The 22252-nt window shown below is 44.4% G+C and overlaps 1 protein-coding gene across 1 annotated transcript in view; it reads right to left on the bottom strand.

The window, feature by feature from the left end:
- Nucleotides 1-22252, bottom strand: part of RCSD1 (RCSD domain containing 1) — a 44796-nt gene that overhangs the window by 9821 nt on the left and 12723 nt on the right. The window contains exons 2-3 of the mRNA XM_075909122.2: nucleotides 6254-6361; nucleotides 1875-1961 (exon numbers count right to left, since the gene is read on the bottom strand). Coding sequence (XP_075765237.2) covers nucleotides 1875-1961; nucleotides 6254-6361 — 195 coding nt within the window. The remainder of the gene's footprint in view (nucleotides 1-1874; nucleotides 1962-6253; nucleotides 6362-22252) is intronic.

Here is a 22252-nt window from a genome sequence, read left to right on the forward strand (position 1 = left end):
GGAGTAGTCTTAGCCAGGGGGTAGGAGTGGTGTCCCTGCCCAAAGTTTGTGGAAGGCTGGAGAGGGATGGCACGAGACAAATGGCTTGGTCACTGTCTTCGGTCCATCCCCTCCAGGATCCCTAGCGTTGGCCGCTGTCGGCAGACAGGCTACTGGGCTAGATGGACCTTTGGTCTGACCCAGGACGGCCGTTGTAAGCTCAGGGCTCAGGGTCGGGGGTCTCAGTGGACCCCCTTGATTTTCATGCACACCTGCTCCTGGGTGGCCAGGCTGGCAGCTATCCTGCCCTAGACGGCCACTTTCCTGTGCCTAGTGCGGAGATCGTGGACGAGGTCCACGATGTCCGCACTAGCCCAGGAAGGTGCCCGCCTCTTGCGGTCCAGGGCAAGCTCCCGGGAGCCGCCAGCCTGGTCCCGGGAAGAGGGGGTGGGCTGGGGGACATCGGGTGGGTGGCTCTGTGCCGTGCCAGGTGCAGGGTCTGCTGGCTGGGTGCTTGCAGGCTTGTACCTGGCACGGGCACCGTAGCCAGCCCGTGCCCCTTTAAGGGGTCCGGGACCGGGAGGGGGGCATAGAGTTTCCCTGGTGTTGGCCAGAGTGGCCACCAGGGAAACCTGGGGAGGGCTAGCCTCCCACTAGTTCGAATTAAGGGACTACACACCCCTTAATTCAAACTAGTAAGTTCGAACTAGGCTTAATCCTCGTAAAATGAGGTTTTCCTAGTTCGAACTAAGCGCTCTGCTAGTTCGATTCAAATTCGAACTAGCGGAGTGCTAGTGTAGCGGCTATGAATGTTAGTTCGAACTAACGTCCGATAGTTCGAACTAACATTGTAGTGTAGACATACCCTTAGGGATTGTGTGATGGTTAGTCCCAGAAGAATAAGGATTCGTATTTCAGGATTCTAGACTTGGTTGTGCCACTGCATAGCTTAGGGCAAGATATTTAACTTCTCTATGATGCAGTTTCCTCATCAGTAAAATGGAATAAAATTAACCATCATATATGCTTTAATATTTGTAAAGTGTGTTGTGAACTATTCATCTAGCACAGTAGTTTTCAAACTGTGTGTCAGGAATCCAAAGTGGGTCATGACCCCCTTTGAATGGGACTGCAGCCAAACGGCACTTCCCAGAGCTGAACCAAAGCCCAAGGGCTTCAGCCCTGGGTGGCAGGATTCATATTGCAGGCCCCCTATTTAGGGCTGAAGCCTTGAGCTTCAACTTTGGCCCTCTTGCCTGGAGCTGTGAGCCTTGGGCAGGCATAGGCTTCATTCCCCACCCCTGGGATCATGAAGTAATTTCTGTTGTCAGCAGGAAGTCAGGATGTAATGACGTTTGAGAACCCCTGACTTCTAGCATATCTGAAGAGAAATGTTAGGCTCTGCATGAATTACACACTCACCCTTTCAAACTATGAATCTAGGAGAAGGGAAGAATTCAAGAACAAATCATTGCTTAACATTTATGTTGCGGTAGTGCCTAAAGGCCACATCCAGGTTGGACATCATTTTGCTGTATAAACAACACATGACAGTCCCTACCATGAAAAGTTTAAGATGTGAGGATGGAGCTGGAATAGGAGAATCAGGTGGATCCTATGGAGATGTGGTGCCACAGAGGGAGAAATTCCCAAGTAGAAATGGAACATGTACACATGCCTACATGCAACCGTAGGGAGGCAGCAAGGAACAGATTCTGTGCAGTATTGCTATGAGTGGGTAGGGGAAGTGTTCACTGCTTTAGAGCTTATAATTTATGTTTCATTGTCAGTGGTCCTTCTAGTAGACCCAAGTTAACATGCCTTTTAGGGCACCAAATCAGAGGGAATAAAACCCAGTGAAAGGAATGCTCTTTCCTTATTGTGTTGGTACTTACCGGCTCACCATTGTGGTTCAGCTCCTTTTGGGTGTATAAGGGAAGGGAACATGGTGGTTTCTTCCGGAGTGGTTTACTGGGTGGTACCTGAAGACACAGATAGCCATTTGAATGACAAAGGACGAGCATGGAGATTACAATCAAGCACCAGAAGGCAGCCTCCAGTGTTGTGTGTCTGCAAAAAGTCCAACAGTAAGCAGTGGGAGTGGAGATGTCTCCAAGAGAAGCCACATGCTTGGAAATGCTCTAACAAGTATCCCATTGAAAACTGCGCAGTAGAATGTCTTGTAATTTTTCTGTTTTCTTTCCAGTCTCTGATAATGACTAAGGGTACGTCCACACTGTGGAACAAAGTCGAAATAAGATATGCAACTTCAGCTACATTAATTGTGTAGCTGAAATCGAAGTAACTAAATTCAACTTTTGGCACTGTCCACAGAGCAGGAAGTCGAAGGAAGAACACTCTCCCTTCAACTTCCTTTACTCCTCATGAAATGAGGGTTGCCGGCATCAAAAGGAATGCCCCTCCCAGTTCGAATTATCTGTCTTAACTCGACTACTAATTTGAATCCTGGAAGATCGACAGAGGCAGCTTTGATCTTCCTTTGCAGTGCTTTGTCTTTCTATTGGGCTTCATCTTCTTGTTTCATTCATTCACTGAATTCACTACCCTGTGTGTGGTACCAGGGGCTGAAGGGCAGCTCAGAGTTAATCTTTCAAAGGGTGGGGGAGTGCAGCTCACAGAGACCACAGGTCACAAGCTGCAATGTTAACGAGTGGCTAAAGGAGCAGGATTTGTCCAGAAAAGGGATAGCACTTTTTTATTAACTGCATGAATAGCCCTCTCAGTCTGAACCTGCACAGGCTCCTGGGAGGATCTGGCTTACCCTGGGTGTGAGGTGAGGCTTAGTATAGGCATCAGCACAGTCTCTCCAAAAATACGTCATCTCGTTTGCACTGTCATGCCCATTCAAGTAATCTGAAACCCATACTAACCCTAGCCTGGAAAGTTCCAACTTGATTTGAATTGCCTATGTCTCTATGGGTATGTCTACACTACCACCCTAGTTCGAACTAGGGTGGTAATGTAGGCAACCGGAGTTGCAAATGAAGCCCGGGATTTGAATTTCCCAAGCTTCATTTGCATATTGCCAGGAGCCGCCATTTTTAAATGTCCGCTAGTGCGAACTCCGTGCCCCGCGGCTACATGCGACACAGACTAGGTAGTTCGGATTAGGCTTCCTATTCCGAACTACCGTTACTCCTCGTGGAACGCCGTTACTCCTCTATTTTATGCCAATTTCTATGGCCTGACTTTTGGCAAGTTACCATTGTGCTCTGTGGAGCAATATTTGGTGACTTTTGTCATAGTTTTTACCCTTGTAATGTCCGGGGACCTGGGAAATTATAAACATTGAACTGGCAGTTTCACCTCTAATGAGTTGGCCACTTTATAGAGTTTGTCTGAGCTGAAAAGCTCAGGCATCATGGCTTCCTGAGGTTTACACTGTTACCTGATGATATTGTGTTAGCAGATTGTGATACAATATCATTTCATGAAGCAAGGTAATCAAACTGTGAGGGTGTCATCCCATGACAACGCAATATTGCCATGAACCATCACAATCCTGACATGCAGTATCACCCCGTTCTGTTGTAACATGATCATTTCACAACGTGATGGTGCCACATTGTGAGGCAGTGACATACCATGGGCATTCATTAATGTCCTATATGCTAAGTTTGCAGGACATAACTCACCAATCTGACGTGATAATCACAAATATAATGAGGTTGGACAACCATGATTATTATATCACACACATACACCTAGGACTGTGATGTGCTGAAATAACATAGGCAGCAGGAGGACAATGTTATATTCTAAAGGGCACAGGAAACTGAGGGATTATCAACTGGCAGAATGAGGTTTAGGTAAATATAATTTTCGTTTTTAACATGTTTGTGATGGTTGTAGGGGACTCTCTGTCACAGAAAAGAGATCAGCATCCGTGAGTCCTTAGACTTTTCTCTGATTCCTCAGAGGCTTAAAGCCATTTGTGGCCTAAACGCACGCCATTTTGGGCAACTGTGGTGGGGCAACTGCCCCACATTGGCTGGAAGGGGTTAATGCAGGCAGGACGGAGCCTGCACAGAGTCCTGGCCACTCAGAGGGAAGCTTTTAAAAACTAATCAGGGTTTAGCTTGCTGGGGCAGCCCTGTATATAGGGAGATGCCCAGCAGAAAGAGTCAGTTAGACCCTGACCAGGGAAGAGGCAGGAGAGAGGCAAATTTGTGAGACCAGTGCACTGTGCTGGGCAGGCTCAGGGGGGCTAGCGAGGGAGGCTTCTGCCTAGACCTACCAGGCTGCTGGTCTTGTCACTAGGGCCAGGAGGGTGCAGAGAGTCACCAGCAAGTGGCCCAGGAAATAGAAGTAAAATACAGGACTATGTAGCACTTTAAAGACTAACAAGATGGTTTATTAGATGATGAGCTTTCGTGGGCCAGAACCACTTCCTCAGATAAAAAAAAAGGGAAATAGAAGGCAGTGGAAAGCAGGAAAAGGCTATAGCCAGAGGGTCCCTGGGTCGGGACCCAGAGTAGTGGGTCCCCCCTCTTCCTCCTTGCACAATGTCTAGCCACCATGTTTTGTGGCCTGGAAGGATTGCAGCTGGCCCTGTGGCAGCAGAGACACCAGGCTGCTGATAAACCCCCAGAAGGGGGATGAGAGACAACGGTAGTGGGCACGCTGAAAGGCAGTGTCCTGAAGAGGATGCCATGGTCTGGGAGCAATGCGGGTCCAGAGTCCGACCTTAAACCAAGTGGAGTGACTGGGGAGACATCAGCTAGAAGGAGGCGCACTGCTGTCAAGAGCTAATTCTCAGTGTTACCGGCAGGAGGCACCATGGCAGTGAGTTCTGCCTCGTGACAGCGACTTTTGCTACTTATGTTCTTTCTACTGCCTCCACTGTATTTTCTAGATTTCCCTTCCAGAACCCCTTCCCCAGACAGGTTTTTTCCTTCTTGCTCCCCAAAAGACTGTTTCTCACTAGCATTGCTGCTTTTGTGTATCAGTGAAACAGGCCCGGATCACCAGGATTCAGTTATCTACGCCATGCCTCAGTGAAGAAAGACAGACAAACCTGCTCTGACGGGGATGCTTTCTGGCTATAAAAGCCAGCATACAGGGGCTGGTCAAATTCTAGTGTCCTCCATTAATTTGAGTCTACCCAGCTCCTGGCAAGACATGAGTCCTATCCAATGTAGTATTCTAACATAACATCCTGCAAGACTGCACCAGTTTTCCTGCAGTGCCAATTTATAGTGTCTAACACAGCAATAAACCATTGCTTGAACTCTAATAGGTCCTATTTATTTCTCCTGACTTCAGTCACACTCAGTAATGCATGAAATTAAAAGCTGCATAATCTTTGCTATACCTGGATCAATTATCTACAGCCAAACAGGAGATTGTCTTCATTTGTTTAAATTCATGAATGTCATCTTCTTGCTTTTTGGGAAGAAAGGAATCCTGATAGCAGTATGTGCTGGCCCTTACTGGAGACATTTGTGAGATGCATGCCTTGCAAATAATATTATTTGTGCGGGTTAATTAGGTGTCAGCATGTATATACATGGTCTAATCTGGAGTTTATGCATTTGCTGTGCTATGATTGGATAAAAGTGCTTAGCGAGTCCAGTAAAGAGGGTCAAGACTTTATTTACCATTTCTGAGCCCTGGCCAGCTGATTCAGAAATTTGCTTGCCAGTGGTGCTTCTGTAATGTGTTTATCTTTCATAGGTATTGCTAAGGCACCGATCATAATACATTTATTATATATTATTATTATTCCTGGAGAGAGGCTAGTGACATGTGTGCTGGCTTTTAAGCTGCTTAGTCTGCTGTTCAGCCTCTCACTATTTGGAGTCTCATTTCTTTTTCATAAACATCAAACATTTGATTAAGGAAAACTAGTTGGGTGCCTTCTGATTAGTCAGGAATCAAAAAGGCCCAGTGTTGAGCTGTACATTTGCACCTTGCACTGATGCCAACTACCAGAGGGACACTCATGAATGTCTTGGCAGGTTTTTCAATGTCCCAGACACACAAAAATCCTGCCACTGGCTAGCAACAAACTTCCTCTAACGGCAGCTGGAATAGGTATGTGAGAATGTCTACAGATAAATCAGGAATGTATAGAGTGTATTGTGCATGAGATTGTCTTCTGATATGAAATACTGTGGGATCATTCGGGATAAAAGTTGATAAACCAAAATCAAGCCATTATTTTTATGTTTGGATCACCCAGTCTCCCCACCTTCATTGGCTAGGGACTAGTCTCCCATTTCCCATTTTTGTTATCTGATGTGTTTCTTACCTCCTTTCCAGAAACTGCAGCTGCTTGCTCTTTGAATTTTCCTGCCAGCTGAGCCACAGATAGGGATGTGGACTTCTCCACCTCTGGCTTGGTCTCTGCTGGTATGCCCTGATAAATCAGAAACAAGATAGTATGTGTCACAGACTTAGGAAAGTAGGAAGATTGAGATGCCGACAGGTTATTTATTACTGAGTTCAGGATTAATTTAGGACTCTGAGCACTGCTGCCAAATGTCAGGTACCTGGTTTGGGGACAAACCATCCTGAAAAGAGGACCTATTAGTATCTTAAAGTATTCAGTTATTAGTGGGGTCTGAATGGCTCAGAGATTTATAGTGAAACAGGGAACCTTTCATCTCTAATTAAGGTAAGTCTACACTGCAACACTATTTCAAAATAACGAGTTCTATTCTGAAATAATTTAGTCCATGTCTACACAGCAGGCAGTTATTTCGAAATAGTGTCAAAATACTGTCAAGCTGGAGGACTTCTCACTCCGACTCCTGTAGCCCTCATTGTACGAGGAGTAAGGGAAGTCAGAGGAAGAGCGCTCTATTTCAAAATAAGTGCTGTGTAGACGCTCTCTGTCAAAATAAGCTATTTCAAAATAAGATATGCAATTGACGTAGCTCAATTTGTGTAGCTTATTTCGAGTTATGCCCTGTAGTGTAGATGCACCCTAACTGCAGAGCCCTGTCTTCAGTTCTTCACTTCAGTGGAAAGAAATTAAATAAGATATTTGTACCCACATGACCCTGTCACCATCTGTCTTCAACAGCGAATAGAACTGGGCGATAGTGAACATCTCCTCCAGCATCTTTTCTGTGATGTGGCAATGGTTGTGAGAGGCCTTCCTCTTCCAATGACTCTTCTGCAAGGTCACTGGTCTTTGAGAAGTCTTTCCTCACAAAACCTGTTTTGCTAACAGTATTTGTAATTATGGTGCCAATTTCCCAGGACCTCAGCTCTGCAAAGAGATATCAGGCTGTAGGATGTCACCCCTCCCCTACCATAGCCATTCTTTCCACTGCTGGGGGCTGTGGGTAATGTGATTATGCCCACCCCTAGGCAGTGTCCCCTTTGCCACAACCTGATGGCCCACGTCACATCATATATTGTTGTTTTCTTTTATATTTATCATGTGACACTGGTGAAAAGCCTTGAAATAAGGAATCTAAGGAAACAAAACCTCTTTTGCTCAGCTCCATTGTTTAGCATTGGTTTAAAAAATGGGGAAATTGTGAATCATTAACTGACTTGCATGTCCTGAGTCTTCAGAACATCTTAAAAACCAGACAACAAGGAGTTTTCCAGGCAACAGTCCACTCAGAGAACCTCATACTTCTGCATCCCCACAGCACCAGTGTTAGTGTTAGACCCCTACCACATCCTTCCCCACACTTACATTTCTTATCCGAAAAGTCCCACCAGAAGCTGGTTTTAGGGCAATACACACTTTCTGCAACAGCAGGAGCCTGAAATGTTCTTTCCTTCTCACTTAACTACACTGGGAAAGAACTATAGGTGGAGACAGTGGAACTGTGCTTTTGACTTAACTGACAGCCGGAGCATTGTCAGTTTGCCAAAGGAGTCCAAAGATGGGACTTCGGCCCTTGTAATACCATTGGACATGCTGAAAGAAAGAGCAGTGGAAGTTTAAAAGGTCTTTTGATAGCTATTTCCCAGGCAAATCAGCTGAGTCAGTTATACTGAGAATTTGTCCAAGTCTCACTTCCATTTTTGATCAAGTTCTTGACTGAAACGGAGGTGCAGCACAGTGTGATTAAGGACCACCCTACTCTTTGGTACACCACCCTGACTCTGTCCAGGGAAAAGAAGAGGATGGGAGCTCCCACCATGGACTCCTCCCTCTCCCATAATCACCACAATCCTATAGTAGGGTCCTGTGACTAGGACCTCAGCAATATTACTTCTCCCTCCACAAGGTCAGGTGGTCAGCTTCTCCATCTTCCCTGCAACCTTTCTGGAAAGCCTTGCTGACCTCTCTCTCCTCTCATTGAACCTGCAGGAGTTTCCTGCTGACCTCTACCCTTTCCCTAGGTCTTTCTAATAAGGGAAGAGTAGTCTGGGGCAGGGCATTTTCAAGCTACATGCAGAAGGGAGAGCCGATGAGCAGGCTATCCTGAGAAGTGGCTCTCTAGCTGCCTATGATCAATGCATGAGGGCTATGCCTGCCAGGTTGGGCATATACCATGGAAGAATAGCATACTTGTGGTGGTAGGGAGTGACGCGCTAGGCTGGGGCAAGAGAAAAAGTATTTGCAGAGAGTGAGTGACAGAGCCAGCCTAGGAGAGCTGGCTCTAGGAAAACAAATCAGTGTTACTGTATTCTGTAAGCTCTGCAACACTTTGAGCTGTTTTAAGCATGGTACTTACCGACATATCAGAACCAAAGGGCTAAGACATGTTTGAGGATTATGGCTAAATTTTAGGACTTGTGGGTTATTCAGTGCATTCTTCTGACTGTAAGTCTAAGGCACAACCACTCGTCCTTAAATTATTTTGAACTGACAGGGCATGGCTGTCCTCACAGTTGTACACTCGGATTCATGTGAACAGGATAGTGTGCTCCTTCTCCAGCTCTCTGCTTTAACCCTAGGAGATTTCCCCTGGGAGAACAAGGCAGCTTCTTTTTGCTTGTTGACACTATTTGCCTGAGGTAAGGCCTGAAAACTTGGTGTCCTTTCTCCCTCAGATTTCACCAAAGCTGCAAGTGCACAGCAAAGCAGCATGTCCTCAAGCAGTTTTCCTTTAGCTGATAAAACATATTGTAAATTGGCTACGTGCATGTGAGAGTAAGTTTGTCCTTTGGTCCACAGGAAGCAGTGAACATGCCATTCTAATATTAGAACAAGTAGTCCATGGGCTGTGGCCCACAGAACTGCCAGCTGCAGGCTCTCTGATTACATCTTATATTTCGCAACAGAAAATCCATTTTTCAGATCCTCTCTAGCCATTACCCTGCACTCTGCTGCATCTGGCTCTTTTTATTGCTGAAGGCTCCTTCCTCACTTCTGAGGGTGCACCAAAGGTCTCCTTTGTCCCACCCTAGCAAATGTACTGTACCATGGCACTCTCTCTAATTAAAAGAATGTACACCAAGGATATACTGTAGGGATAACATATCAATGTATTAAAAATATGATTCCCCCAAATGGAAGCGACTCCCCATAATTTGTTCCCCACAACTTAAAGTGTTTAGATTTATTATTAATTCTTCTTATTATTATTATTTGTTAAGATTGTTAAATGTTTTTATTATTGCCCCTTTAGAATATAATGTATTAGGTCATGAAACTTAGAACTGTTAAGAATATAATCCTATGTATCCAGAAACAGCCCCCCCCCCTTTGTGCTCCAGGGCATGCTCAAGCTTGTGCAAGGGGCTGCTTGAAATTGACATTGCAGAGATACATTGTAACAATGCATTGTCAAGCCACTAACTCTGCTATGGGAGCCAAGCCCTGTAATTGACTAAGGGCATTGTTACTTAATTGACGCCTGTTCTCTTTAAAACATTGTAACTTTATTCAGCACTCAGAGAATGTTTTAAGCAATACCACCCAGAAACTTTTTGTAACTACAACTCTGAGATATGTAAAGTTATTATTATACAAAAATATTGTATGGGAAACATTAATTAAGGAATGTATGTAAGAGAGAGAGAGTGCTTGGATGATGAGTGAATGGTTCTGAGAGGTGCCAGCCTGAGAATGTAGCAACAAAGGGCTGAAGAAGGCGTCAGGTGCCAGTGCAACCAAAAGGTGTCAAGTGGAGAAAACCAAGTACTGGAGGTCCAGCCGATGAGATCACTGACGAGCACCTGGCAGCCACCCTGGAGACATCAGCATGATGCAGCAATTTCCATAGACTGGCATAGGAAGAAATTCCTATAAGAACTGGACTAAAAAACTATGGAATCAGAGTCCAAGGTTCTGCTGCCAGCCTACCAGGAGCTTCAGATGCGCATCTGATCAGGACTTCGCTCCCCACTACCATCACTTGTGTACAGAGTACCTGGCCAGTATTCTGTCACAAGCCACTTCCAGGCTGGTAACTATACACAGAACACACAGAACTTGAATGAATGGATGTATGAATGAATGGTTATATATATATATATATATATATATATATATATATATATATATATATATATATATAAAGTGTATAAGGGTTAAGTAATGTTAGGAATAAGTAGTTAAACAACGTTGTTTGCTTCTATCTTTTCTTTATTTTTTTATTATTATTATCTTTACAATAAATGTGGCTTTTTGCCTTATCCCCCTCATGAGATCCTGCTTGCTTCTATTTGGTACAACAATACAACCCGAAGCCTCTCTCCCTGTCCCTCCAGGGGCATGTATCTCACCAGCACAATGGGTGTGTACAGCCCTTGCTCTCACGCTCCATGAAATATACTAGACAAGCATTTGGCCAATTCCAGGGTATTCCTTCTACTGCAGGGGATTTGCCAGGGCTCTCTGAGTCTATGCATGGGAAACAAGGACACTAAGACCAGCTGTCATCTTGATAAAATTGAACAGGGTTATTGTTTTGTTAGACAGATAGAACTACTCAGGCCAGTGAGTTGTGCTGTTTGTAGTCATCTTTAGTTAAGTAGCATCACTGAGGAAGGAATTACGTTTTCTCCTGCCAGAGCAATCATGAGTACCCCCACTGTAATTTCAACCAATTCCCTGCCATTGTGGGGGCCTCAGGCTGTGCGTACCTTCTGTTCTGCGCCTATGCCTCATTGGTCTTATTTTAATTGTTGAGTTTAGTTTGTGGGTGCCAGGTGGTGGTTGGTGATATACAGGAGACTGACTAGATGTAAGGAGTCTAGGATAGCAACATGGCCTCCCTCTGACTCGGAAGAGGAAGGGCCCTCTAAGACCCCCTTGTGGGTGGGTCCAGCCTCACCTAACCCGCCCACAGGAAGCAGGAGGACGGGACCAAGAGGATAAGAGAGCTCATCCAGAGCCTGGCAACTGAACAGGCCAGATGTTCGGCCCTAGATCCTACAGTGACGGGTCCGGCCACGTCGGACCTGACAGGAGGACTGGGTTGGGCCTCCAGGACCCCTGCTAGCCCCCGACAACTCGCCCAGGCTGCTGAGACTGCTGCCGCAGCCCAAACACATGCTGAGACCTCCAGGACCCTCGCTGGGCCCCGATGACTGGACCAGTCCACCCAGCCCATGCCAGAGCTGGAGCTGGAACCTATGGACACACTGCTAGCACCTCTGTCCCCAGCTAACCCCGAGGAGCAGCGCCTGAGCTAGGTAGGCCCCCATGGAAGACTGGGAAGTGGGCCTGGGACAGCCAACCCCGAGGCAGCTAAGGAGATGGAGGTTGGGTGGAAAGCGCATTGCGGCTTAGATCCCCGCTGACCCACCAACCTAGTCAGCATGTTGTGACTTGGATCCCCACCAACCCAGTGGCCGCCTCGCTGCCACTATCAGGGCCCTGGGCTGGGACACAGTGGAGCGGGTGGGCCTGCATTACTCCTTCCACCTCTCCTCTCGGGTGGCAGGCTTCCCCCTGTGAGGGCAAAACCCCTGCACTTATCGGCTTTCCGCCAGCAAGGCCAGACCTGACCCCCACCCGGCTGCGACCCGGACGGAGCTTTAAACTGTTATTGAACCGCTCTGGTTAAACTTTTGTCTGTCTGCCCTTCCCTGACCCAGGGCTTGGCCTTATAACCTGCTTGCCCAGGCCATGCCCCAGGCTGGGCCCTTAACTGTTAATCTGCGGCTTTGCCAGAACGAAAGGCCGGGCCTTATAAACTGCTTATTTGGTGCCCGCCCTGATTGAGGGTGTGGTCATTATAAACTGTTGCTCGGCCTGTGGCTAGGCCCGAGACATGTTGGGCAAATTGTTTATAGACAGTGACACTGCATTTGCCCTTTAATGGGGCAATAGAGGGCATCAGCGTGGCCTCCCAATGATGTCGACCCTTTACAGTAGATGACCTGGGAGCTCATTCTGTCTATAAACTCTCTGACATTATTACAGAAGAATTAATAGGATGCTAGGTTAGGAAGGGCCATCCCACAGTTCCCACCAACAGTTAGTAAGAGAGGGGCTGCTGATCTCAGAGATCGTTTAGCTTTCCCACAAAAATGAGCATCCAGGGGCTTCCTGTGTTATTTGGAGCAATGCCAGTCAGACTCTCTATTGGCGAGCAATGAAGAGGGAGTTAAAACTGCAGCATCACAGTTGGAATGTTTCTCCCTGAAAAAGGGAAGTGTTGTTTACCTATGTGTATAAATGTTTCCTTTTCCTTTTTCAGTTAGGCTATGTCTAGACTGCAGGCTTCTTTCGAAAGAGGCTCTTTCGAAAGCATCTTTCGAAAGAGCCTCTTTCAAAAGATCGCGTCTAGACTGCAGGCGGATCTTTCGAAAGAGAAATCCGCTTTTTCGAAAGAGAGCACCCAGCGAGTCTGGATGCTCTCTTTCGAAGACGGCCTCTTTACATTGAAGAACGCCTTCTTTCGAAAGAGGAACTTTCGAAAGAAGGCGTTCTTCCTCGTGAAACAAGGTTTACCGCCATAGAAAGAAAAGCCGCGTTCTTTCGAAATAATTTCGAAAGAACGCGGCTTGAGTCTGGACCCAGGGGAAGTTTTTTCGGGAAAAGGCTACTTTTCCCGAAAAAACCCCTGAGTCTGGACACGGCCTTAGTGAGTCTGAGATGGACATTGGCATGTTTTCCAAGCCAATTCTTATTAGTCACTTTGGGTGTGTCTAGACTACATGCCTCCTTCGACGGAGGCATGTAGATTAGCGAGATCGGAAGAGGGAAATGAAGCCGCGATTAAAATAATCGCGGCTTCATTTAAATTTAAATGGCTGCCCCGATCTGCCGATCAGCTGTTTGTCGGCAGATCGGGGGAGTCTGGACGCGATGCCCCGACAAAGAAGCCTTTCTTCATCGACACAGGTAAACCTGGTTTCACGAGGCTTACCTGTGTCGATGAAGAAAGGCTTCTTTGTCGGGGCATCGCGTCCAGACTCCCCCGATCTGCCGACAAACAGCTGATCGGCAGATCGGGGCAGCCATTTAAATTTAAATGAAGCCGCGATTATTTTAATCGCGGCTTCATTTCCCTCTTCCGATCTCGCTAATCTACATGCCTCCGTCGAAGGAGGCATGTAGTCTAGACACACCCTTTGTTTTAAAGTCAACTTAGTGCTGATCAGACACCCCTGGAAAATAAAGCCTTCTATTGATTTACAGAACAAGTCCAGCAGCAATTCATGTTTCCCGACACTTCCCTGCCAAAGCCCATCTTCCCTGTCATAGAGGGAACCCCCATAGGGCTGAAAGAGGAATTTACTTTCCCATCTACTTATTTGCCTCTGCTGACAATGCCCCAGCCAGAGCCAAACAGATGTGTTTTAATGTTGATACATATTTGCCCTTTTACCATTCAATATCAAGAGGGGATTAGTGTAAGAAGCAGAAATGGAACAATAAGTAGAAAAGGAAGAGTAAAAGCACAAAACTGAGAAAAAAATGAATCAAGAGGCATGGAGTCAGGAAAATATCTGAATGATAGCACAATAACAGGCAAGAGAGAGAGAGAAAAAAAAACCTAGCAGAGCCTACGCACAGTACAAGACTATTAATTCCCTGTATTATCCATGAAAATATCAGTGAAAGTTGAGCAAAGGTCACCCAGGAAGTGGGAGGACTCAGACTTACATTGGTTTGTACTTGACATCCCGAGAAGGAAATCCCATACTGATTGTTCAGATTCAGAGCTCAGAATCATACTGGGACCCTAGCATAAGAAATATTACATTCTTTTTCTTGATACACTGATCTCCCTCCATCCCAACAAAGCATCTGTCTTCTTCCCTCCCTGCAGCCCATTCAACAAATTTTGGAATCTTTAGATCCTCTGTTTATGGAGGGATTTGTGTGATTTATTTCTGCTTTTGGTTTCTTATCTGCAGCCTCTCCTTGTGCTGACGGTGTTAATACAGCTATCCTCAGAAGTGCTTGCATAGAGAGAGATATTGGGGCTCTGGCTAAAGTTCTTATAAATACCCCCAGGCTCTCCAGAAGAAAGTGCTGCAAGCACTTATTCATTAGCTCTGCTGTTGTGGAGTTCACAGTTATTAAATCCCACTGTTCTCCGGAAGGAGCCATGTTAGGAAATGCAGTTAGGATGCTAATTGTAGAGGAAACGCACAGCAGCCAGAAAAGCTAAATGCAATTGATCCACAGAACTTAGTGTAGTTTAAAGATCCCAAAATTCATGAATTCCCATCTTTTCTCTTCACACTCATTTGATGACCCATTTAAGAGGAGAACAACTGGCCTTTAGGGTGTCATAGGTTCCCCCTGCTAGGCAGCAGGGGGTGAAATACAGAAGAAAGCTGAGGAAAGAAAATAAGACTTCCATGTAAGGTGCAAACATTGCTAAGGGGGCAAGGAAGAAAAAGAAATTCAGAAAAAAAAATCCAGACTAATATTGGTACACAATCTGTCTGTGAAGAAGTCACATAGCATGATGGGAGATGCAATAGCATTCCCAGCATGCTTTGTGTTTTAAAGATACAGTATAATAAACACATCTCTGATGAATTTTGACAAAGGAAAATTAAAAATAGTCAAGAGAACTAACTGCTATAACCTATAAGAACTTTTCTCACATCATCTAGAATGCCAAATGACTGAATAGGCGCATTATTCAAAACCTTTAGAGGGGTAGCCGAGTTAGTCTGTAACAGAAAAAACTTAAAAAACAACAAATAGTCTAGTAGCACCTTAAAGACTAACAAAACATGTAGATAGTATCATGAGCTTTCGTGGACACAGCCCACTTCTTCAGATGACATTATTGTCGGCCACACAGGGAAAAAGCTTTAAATAGCTAACGCAGAATAGTTTGTACTGAATAGCTATTCTGTACTAACTCCCTGTGTGGACACTCTGATTCCATACTTCATGAATTAATCTAAATCACACAAGGCAGTGGTATCAGATTTTCCTCACAGGGAGTTAATGTGCAATGGCTATTGTATTTTAAATACACACCCTAACTATTTAACACTAATTTCCCCATGTTGGCAAACCCTTCAACTTCCAGTCTCAAAGCTTTTCCTAACCCAAATTGACAAGCAGTGTGTGAAAGAACCCCATGATCTCATTAGGCAGCCTGAGAATGTGACAGATTTTATATTGAAGGCTTAGGTTAGGGGAAGTTTGAACATGCTAATAGGTCATGGATTTTTAAAGACCTCTGCTCAGGCTCCAGAATCCCCAACAAGCTGTGAATATAAAGGGCCCTCAGATCAGAATATGTGACCCTACAGGCTGTCACAGCAGTGTGAATGGGTCCCCTGGCTCAGTGTTGGGGGTCCTAAAGACAGTTTAGGGACCTCTCTAAGTACACATTTCTCCCTGTGGAATCTCCCAGCTGTTGCTTTTATGGGGATTCTGGTGGCCTTGTGACAAGTGAGTGCTCATTAACCACAAATGAAAGTGCCAGAAAGCAAAGAAAAAAAATGGGCAGGGAAAGTGAGAAAAGGAAAGGAACTCCTGAATGGTGAAGGCTGCTTTGTTGCTAGAGCCCAATATTCTATACCACCTTTCTTCAGCCTTAATTTCAATGAAAACAGGAGCCCTCACCAGCAGTTTCAAGGAAGATACATGAGCATGGTCACTGTAAACATGCATCAGAATAATCTTGCACTATAAAGCACAGATTCAGGCTATGGCTACACTAGCTCTTGTGTCTGTGAAAAAAAGCATACACCAACCAATGTAAGTTTCACGGACAGATGCACCAGTGTCAACAGCATCTCCTACCAATAGCTACTGGGGTGGTTTAATTGTGCCATTGGCATAGAGCAGCTACAAGGAGACCTTGCAGTGGTGCAGATACATTGGTACTGCTGTGCTACTGTAAGTGCAGATATAGCCTTAGGATTTCTTTATGGATCCTTTGATATTCCAATGTTTCTGCAGAGGAATTTTGTAGCCTCTGTTTCTAGACCATTGCAGTCCCATCTTCCTACCTCTGGAAATAGATTAGCCACAAGACTAGATCTCAGAGAGGCAAACTGAGCCTTTTCAAGTGACTAAGGCATTTATGCTGAAGTGTCACAACAACAAAGTGCAACATTAATGATTTCCTATGGATAATTTGAAAAGAAGCATACAGCTAAAACACTTTCTCAGTGTTGCTGAATTAACTTGAAAAGACATTTCATAATAATAAGGCTATCTAAAAGAGGAAGGGGAAGCTCTCTGATGAGCACATTAAAGCACACTTGAAAGATATGAGGGAGAGAGTTTTTTAAAAAAAGAAAGATAAAATCGGATGAAAAAATTCCAATTTTATGTAAAAATATTCAAGTTATAAATATTACACTAAAAACACACATGTTTTCATGTGTTCTGAAAGAATTTGTTTTGATTTCCAGTAGCCTAGTCTTGGGTTTTATCTCCTGAGAACTCCATGAAACGCTGTTACATTTAAGCTCATAGGCAAGAGCCCTATAACATCAGGTATTCTTCCTTTGCAGCAAGGGCCAAGAGAAAACATAAAAGGTAATTACTCGGACAGAAGAGGCAAAAGAACAAGCAGCTCCTACTTACAATATGGCTACTTTAGAACTACAGCTTCTTCTTTATAGCAAAGCAAATTCATCTGCTGAGTCAATAGCCACCACCTCCTATATTTTTCATTCATTCATGCCAATACTCTTTTGCTCTACTACATTTTTAAGGCGATAGAGTACGGTTTTTTAATGTTATCCCACTTTCCTGATACTTTTACTAAATCTTTCATGGTATACTGTCACCTTACTTCCATCTAAACCAATGGTTCTCAACCTATTTACCATTGTGGACCACATATGCAGATCTCTATGTGTTATGTGGGCCACATCCATGCAATAGACACACTACCTATATGGCCCTCAGGATGTTACACGGGCCACCACTATGTGCACCAGGTGGGGTGCAGGCTGACCACTTTCCAAAATTGTTCATGAAGAGCCTTTCTTTACTGGAACACTCACCTCTCCCCTGTATCAGGTAACTAGTATTTAATTAACCTTACATACGGTACATAGCCCATCTTTATGTCTATTCAATATATATAAGTTATTATTCAAACCACAGTACCCACGTGGCAGTCTAAATATGAGTATTTTACTCACCCTTTTATAACTTTGGAACAACACACTGTCCTCTATTTTGGGTCATACTTCATAGAATGTTCTTCCTCTTTTCTCCTTGGTCCAAAATTCTTGACATTCCATTTTAAGTCCTTTATGAATTAAACTTTTAAATTTCTGCTTTCTCAAATTATTTTTGTATCAATTTCTCCATTTTAAGGCCATTTTTTGCTTTCTCGTTCACCATTTCATTGTCACATATCCCAACATGTGTTGGAATCCATGTTATCACTGTGGTCACAACCAACAAAACAGTATTGTCAAAAACAATATTTCATTTATTAATTCATTCCTGCTTTTTGAGGTAGAGCGACAGCTGTTTGGTTTTGTCTACTTTGAAGAGCCCTGACTCAGAAAAAAACATTTTAAAAGAGGACAATTCAGCACCAGGGAAAATTAATAAGGAGCAGGAATTTGCCAAAGCATTGATGGTGTCTGCAGCTATAATAGTTAAGATTTGTTAGGAATATGTTTTCACAAGGGATGTTAGAGTTTAACCAATTAACCAGCTGATGCTTATTGGTTAATGTTATAATTTAAACTCTGTCCTGCTTTGCTCTGGCAAAGCCTCAGAGGCGCGGGACCCCGCCGCTGCTGCGGCTTTGCTCCCGGTGCCTCTGGTCTGCTGGGGACCGTCTCCAGCAGACCAGGGACACCGGGAGCAAAGCCGGGGACGCGGAAGGGCGCTGGGGTATAAGACGAAAACCTATCTTTTAACTAAAAAATTAGGGGGTCGTCTTATACGCCCAGTAGCCTTATACGCCGGAAAATACGGTATTAAATTACTTTTCACATCCCTAGTCTTCACTACAGGTGGATCGACACTGCAGTGATCAATCCACCAGGCGTTTATTGAGAGGGTCTAGTGCAAACTAGGGATGTTAAAAAGTGTGTGTGGGAGGGGGGTTGTAAACATGTAATTGCTGACATTTTCAGTGGTTATATGTTTACATGTGGGGAGAGATGTCTCCACATGTAAACATGTAACCACTGAAATAGTGTGAATGTGTGCGAACCTGGGTGGCTGAATGCCGCTGAGACAAAACTTGCAAATAATGTGTTCTGCCCTTTCCCAGCAGACTTATAGGAAACATCTGTAGACTTCAGGAAATTGCAACTGTTAAAAATACTGGCCAGCTTTTCTATTTCAAAGAAAATGTCATTGTAATTAAAATAAATTATGCAAGTTCTATTTAAATGTATCCTGTGATAAAGTCATTCTCCCTATTGTTGAGGCCTCTTTCCCCTAGCAAAGTAAGTGCATTAACTAATGCTACAGTGTCAGAGTTGCTGTGGAAGATGCAAGCTCAGAAATAGAATTTGCATAGAAAATTGTCTATCTTGCAGCTAGAGGTCTTATTCCACAGGAGTAAATATGTCTGAAATCTAAGCATAATTATTTAGGAGAGGTAGTTACTTAGGCTGTATCTAGACTACATCTGTCGGCAGAGGGATGTAAATGAAGCACTTAAAGTGGTTTTTTGAGGTTTTTTGACGTTTACAGGATCTTTCGAAAAAGTGCCCCATTTTCGAAAGAACTGCGTCTAGAGTAAGATTTCAATTTCGAAATAGCGCTTTTTCAAAAGAGTGCCATTACGTGATTATGCATATGAAGTGCGGGATATTTAAATCCCAGCTTCATTTGCACTTTTGAAGTGCTTCATTTACATGCCTCTGCCGACAGAGGGATGTAGATTAGATGTAGCCTTAATGTTGGCAAAAGCAGAAGAGACAGTCACCTATCTATCTTTATAGAGCTCTGTAATCTGGTATTCTCACTTCAATGCAATTAGGACTGAAAAGCACCTTATATACGTAGTAAGCTAGTCTAGCTACCCAGTAGTTTTTGATTGTTGCTTAAACATTTGAGACTAGATTTATAGTAGATTGCTGTGGTTTTCTTTGCTCCATGGTATGCAAATCACAGGAGCATAAAGCCTGTTCTGTCTAAGTGTCTGTGGAGATTAGCAAAACTAGAAAAGAAAGCTATGAAAAATACAAATTGGAAACATAAATAGTTTTCATTAGTAATACTGATACTTCGCATTTGCATAGTGCCTACATAATCAAAACACTGTGTATATTAATAGTCACAACATCTTCAAGGTACGTGGGTAATACTACCTCAGTTTTACAAATTGAGAAACTAAGGGACAAAGATAAACAAGTAGCCCACACTAAATCCAAGATAAAATCTAGATCAGAATTTGAGACCTCATGAGTCGCAGCTCCATGCATAATCCTCCAGACCATGATGAATCTCTACTAGTGCAACACATGTTGAAGTGTTCCCTAATATGAGAATTCCACTTGTCACAAACCCATGCCTAGGCCAGCCCAGCATTTGCACAGGATTATTCAGGTTCTAGTGAATGATCTATTATTCCTTGTCTCTTGTGTTCATCTTTCCTTAAGGTGGAGCCATTCTTTCGGGTAAATGGTCCTGAATGAAATTAATAGGGTTTTTCATTTGAAAACTGCAGCCCAGTCTTAAATATGTACATACTATAATATATTGGTTAGAGGGCAGCTACGGTCCTGTCTTAGAAACATGCAAACCCTTTGTGTCCCCAACTACTGTCAGGGCCGGTCCACAACATTTTGGCACCTGAGGCGGGGAGCTCAAATGATGCCCCCATGCCCCTTCGCTTGGGCCAAAACTTTGAAAGGTCTCAATTCTGCCTTTTTCCTGTTCTACTTCTTTCATGGTACTGCAGAGAGAATACATATGCACCAGCAGCAGACACAATTTTCTACTCTCTGGGTCTTAGTGGTGCACCTCTCCCTGCCCCCAGTCTGGCACCTGAGGCGGCCGCCTCAGTTCGCCTCGTGGTAAGGACAGCCCCGACTACTGTTTATTATTCAAAAGTTTCAGAGGTGTAGCCGTGTAGTCTGAAACTGAAAAAAAAAAAACCTTAAAAAACAGCAAGTAGTCCTGCAGCACCTTAGAGCAGTAGTCCCCAACCTTTCGGGGCTGCTGGGCATCTGGGGGCGGGGCCGCTCATGCGCCGGGCATCTGGGGGTGGGGCCGCTCATGCGCTGCATGTCCGGGGTGGGGCTGCCCGCGCGTCGTGCACCCAAGGCCGGCATCGCACATGTGCCACGTGCCCGGGGCAGGGGCCGCCCATGTGCCACATGCCCGGGGCTGGCACCGCGCATGTGCCGCGCACTGTGGGTGGGACCAGCCCAGATGATTCGGCAGGCGCACACAAATGCCCCAGTGGGCGCCATGGCACCCCCGGGCACCGTGTCAGGGACCACTGCCTTAGAGGCTAACAAAAAATGTAGATGGTTTCATAAGCTTTTGAGCAAGGGGTCCAGAGTTGCAAATAAATAGCAGAAAAAGAGGGGATGTGGAGGGAAAAAATTGTCAAATAGAGGGGATGGGGAAGGTTAAGGAAGGGGGGGGGGATTGTCAATTAGAGTGTCTATGCTAAATGAGGCTAATAGAGTGGGCTATAAATGCTGGACACTTAACTTGTAATGTCATCAGGGTATTGAATGTAGCAGCCCATCCAAGTAAGGTCTTATTTAGATACTTAAACGTATCACTTTGGATGTGTCTAGACTACATCCCTTTTCTCAAAAAAGAGATGTAAATTAGACACTTCAAATTTGCAAATGAAGCCGGGATTTAAATTTCCCTTGCTTCATTTGCATAATGGTGGCCGCGGTTTTTTTTTAAAAGGGGCTTTTAGAAAGAAAAACGACTGTTTAGATGGGGATCTTTCAAAAATAAAACCCTTTTTTGAAAGATCCTGTACTCCTGTACAAAAAATGAGGTTTACAGGATCTTTCAAAAAAGGTTTTTTTTCGAAAGTTCCCGTCTAAACAGTATTGCAAACACTCATTAATAGAGGTTGACAAAGCTCAGAAATTGAGGAATTAGCTCTAAAACAAAGAAAATGCTAACTAAACCAAGGCACAAAATGTAAATGATTTTGCCAAGGACAACTTGGATGTGTGTTTCAAAGTGAGTTGGTAGTTAGGCATAAAGTCAAAGAGTCCCATGTCTCCTTGTATACCACAAGACTACGCTCACTCTGTAAGCAAAACAGCTTTTTTTTTATTAATATTTTTCCAAAAAAGGGGTAAACTATAATTATGTTATCTAAACAGTAATAATACTTTAAACAATTCTATCAGGAATTATAGCGGAAGAAACAATTCTGGGCTAAGTTCTGCTTTCACTAACACAAACAAATCTAAAGTAAGCACTCTGAAGGGAATAAATACCACTGTTGTAACTGAAAGCAGAACTTGGCCTGAGCAGCTCACAATTTCATTCTGAGAAATCACTTTTAAACACTGTGTCCTCAAATGTATTGGAAGTCCAGTAATTTTTCTATCCCTCAGCTTCTGAGAGGTAGAAGCAATGGAAAAATTGCTATCAGGGCAGTTTGTAATGAGCTGGGTGTTTCAAGGGGAAGAAACATAGAAAGGCCACTTCAGATGAGCTGAGCTGCATAGTAGCCAGCTCTGGTACCAACATTACGCAGCTGAGTGAAAAGACAAAGAGGAGGCTGACAGTAGACAAGAAGAGAAAGCAGAGACTGCAGCAGAAAGTGCTTGTTTTTTAAGCTAATTATATTGTAGCCTCCAAGATATAGTCAGTGTTGTACTGAGGCTAGGGCATAGACATAGATCAGGGGTCCCCAACGTGGTGCCCGTGGGCGCCATGGCGCCCACCGGGGCATTTCTGTGTGCCTGCCTAGTGACCAGGTCTGGCCCAAGCCATTCTTGTGCCCCTGGCAGCCCCAAAATGTTGGGGACCACTGACATA

Source organism: Pelodiscus sinensis, chromosome 1, assembly GCF_052426305.1.
Source record: "Pelodiscus sinensis isolate ZL-2025 chromosome 1, ASM5242630v1, whole genome shotgun sequence".
Taxonomy (NCBI): Eukaryota; Metazoa; Chordata; order Testudines; family Trionychidae; genus Pelodiscus; species Pelodiscus sinensis.